Source organism: Hipposideros armiger, unplaced genomic scaffold (genome assembly GCF_001890085.2).
Source record: "Hipposideros armiger isolate ML-2016 unplaced genomic scaffold, ASM189008v1 scaffold_277, whole genome shotgun sequence".
Lineage (NCBI taxonomy): Eukaryota > Metazoa > Chordata > Mammalia > Chiroptera > Hipposideridae > Hipposideros > Hipposideros armiger.
In genome coordinates, this window is record NW_017731627.1 from 1,639,929 (window position 1) to 1,642,445 (window position 2,517).

The following is a 2,517-nucleotide window of genomic DNA, read 5'->3' on the forward strand; positions in this document are numbered from 1 at the left end:
TCGCACACCAGAACCTAGGAAGTACTCAATACATATTTGCAAAGTAAATACAGTGTCCTTATTCTCTCTACTCTCCTTCGTCTTCCCACCTCCTCTGACTCTCTATATACTGGTCATCTCAAGAAAGTAGGAAAGTCTTTGGGTGGTTGATTTTTGAACTCTGACTGGTCAGCTTTGAAAGAGTAGCCTTGCTTTGGGACAAGTACATTTAAGACTTTGATTTTTTAAATATACCTGAAGTAAAGTTAGGGAGTCTATGTCAATGTAAAGGAGTTAAGAAATCTCTAGTGCAATGTCCCTGGGGCTCGAGGTAAACTCGTACTTAGGCAGGTAGCTGTGTCCTTATTTAAACCACAACAGTGGCTCTTAACCCTTTTGCGTTGTGAGCGTCTTTAAGAAAATGATGAAACTATAAACTCTCTTCCAAAAACTGCAGGTAGGTCCACTCACACACGATTTTGCAGTGCATTTCAGGGGTTTCTAACACTCTGAAGCCCACCCAGGTATGAACATTAAGGACCCCTTCCATCGAAGGGTAGGTTTGCAAAACTGTCGTTTTTGCACTGCCAACTGTTAAGTATGCCCTAATTAACGTGGCTCTTTAAAAAAGTCTGCTTCACCCAGACGCTAACGTCCCCGTATTGCTGCATAACTTACATAAGAACTCAGAGGATCTAGCAGACCAGTGAGTGTGACAGAAAAGGGCAAACTCCTAGCCCTATGCCTCGTGCATTCCACAATAGTGCCGAAAGGGGCCTCAGCGCCTCCTCTGAGAAGGAAACTGAGGCCCAGACCTCCACTCCCACAATGCCGAATCCGCCTAGTCTCTGCGCTGAGGTGTCTGAACTCGGCCCAGCCGCACTTGAGACTGAACCCGGAACCCCCCCGGCCGAGTGTCGCCCAGGCTTTTCCCTGCCCGCCGGGTCTCAGACACCCCGCGCCCGACCCCCAGCCTCCGGGTCAGCTCCTACTTGTCTGCAGCGTCTTCAGGAGCATGAGCTGACACTTCTGATTGTTGGTGAAGAAGCTGGAGAGGAACCCCTGCTGGGGCTTCCCCGGAGCCAGCCGCTCGGGGAAGACCTGGCTTGCGACGTGCTGCTGCTGCAGCGGCTCCCCCGCTGCAGGGCCTGGCCTACGCTGGTCCGAAGCTTCTGCCATGCCATCCGCGGTCCTCACCGCTGCTTCCTCCTGCCTCGGGTGGCAGGGGGTGAGGCTAGGTAAGGTAATCACCCTCGCGCCAAACCCACCGCCCAGGCTCTCCCTTCGCGTGGCCGACCCGTAGCTGGGCAGAGAGACGGTCGCGGGGCGGGGCGGGGCGGGGCGGGGCGAGAAGCGCGGNCATTATGTGAAAAAATTACTTCCTTTCATTGGATTTTGGTTTAAACCATTATACTGAAATTGGCTTCTGAAAAGTTGTCTCAGGTAACTTATCTAGCGTCATAATGTGGGAAAACACTATTTACCATCAGAATGCTATTAGTTCTACACTGCTCAGTTATTTGTGAGCTGAATAAATAAGGCGCGGTGGTTTAAGAGGATGAGAAGGCTGCTGAGATATGTAGATGCAAAGATAAAACCTTTCATATATTCTCTCCAAGAAGATGAACTTGATTAGATGGAGATACAAGTCATGATACTTCCAAAAGCATGGCTGTGTGCCCAGAGCCTTTTCACACAGAGCCCAACTTCAAAGGGATGCAGTAATGGGGTTGGCTTTAACAAGGTGATTCAAGTGAAAAAAAAAATTATTTTTTTGTTATGGGCATGTGACTATCTCAGGAAAACATATTTCAAGATTGAATTATCTGGATTATTTTTCAGCATTTTTACATTTCCCTCTGCATACTAAATCACAACTGAATATTGCATTTCCAACTCCTATTAATGGTGCAAGTATGAATTCATTTCATTTTCCCAATTGGTAGTCTGGTACATTGCTTGATAGGGTTTTAAGAGATTCTTAGAGAAAAGGTGCCAGAATCATGTGAAATACCACATCTTTGGAGAAGAAAAGGCTTGAGGTCTCTGGCTTAGTAATAACTTGCAAACCATCAAATTACTAAAAACACCTGAAATTTTTCATTTAACTCCAAATCCTTTGGCCAATTCCAATACAGACGTCCACATTCTTCATTTGCTTTTTTTCATCTAAAAAATGGCATGAAGAGGTGATGCACTGAGGAGATGAAACTGACTGTATGTGTGTGCATGTGTGCACTTGTGTGTGAAAAGGAGAACATTTGTGTGTCAAAGATGTATGATTCTTACTAGCTTCTGTCTAGGATTTACTCATAACCAAATGTGTAAATTTTTCATCCTCCAAACATCTGAGCTACACTAAATTAATGGAAGAAAATGGTAATTGTTCACTAGGGGAACAAAACAGAATGCCACATTAAGAAATCATTGGAGGAGCAAGCCAAGTGGCGCGATGGTTAAGAACTCGCTTGGGACGCCAGAGGGCCCCGGTTCGGATCCCACATATGAGGGCCAGTGACACTGCCCTCTACAGCTAAG

The 2,517-nt window shown here is 46.3% G+C and overlaps 1 protein-coding gene across 1 annotated transcript in view; it reads right to left on the bottom strand.

Moving 5' to 3' along the window:
• Nucleotides 1-1,329, bottom strand: part of ATP23 (ATP23 metallopeptidase and ATP synthase assembly factor homolog) — a 34,100-nt gene extending 32,771 nt beyond the window's left edge. Inside the window, exon 1 of the mRNA XM_019657564.1 lies at nucleotides 972-1,329. Within this exon, the coding sequence (XP_019513109.1) occupies nucleotides 972-1,158 (187 nt within the window). The 5' untranslated portion in view covers nucleotides 1,159-1,329. The remainder of the gene's footprint in view (nucleotides 1-971) is intronic.
• Between the last annotated feature and the right edge of the window lie 1,188 nt (nucleotides 1,330-2,517).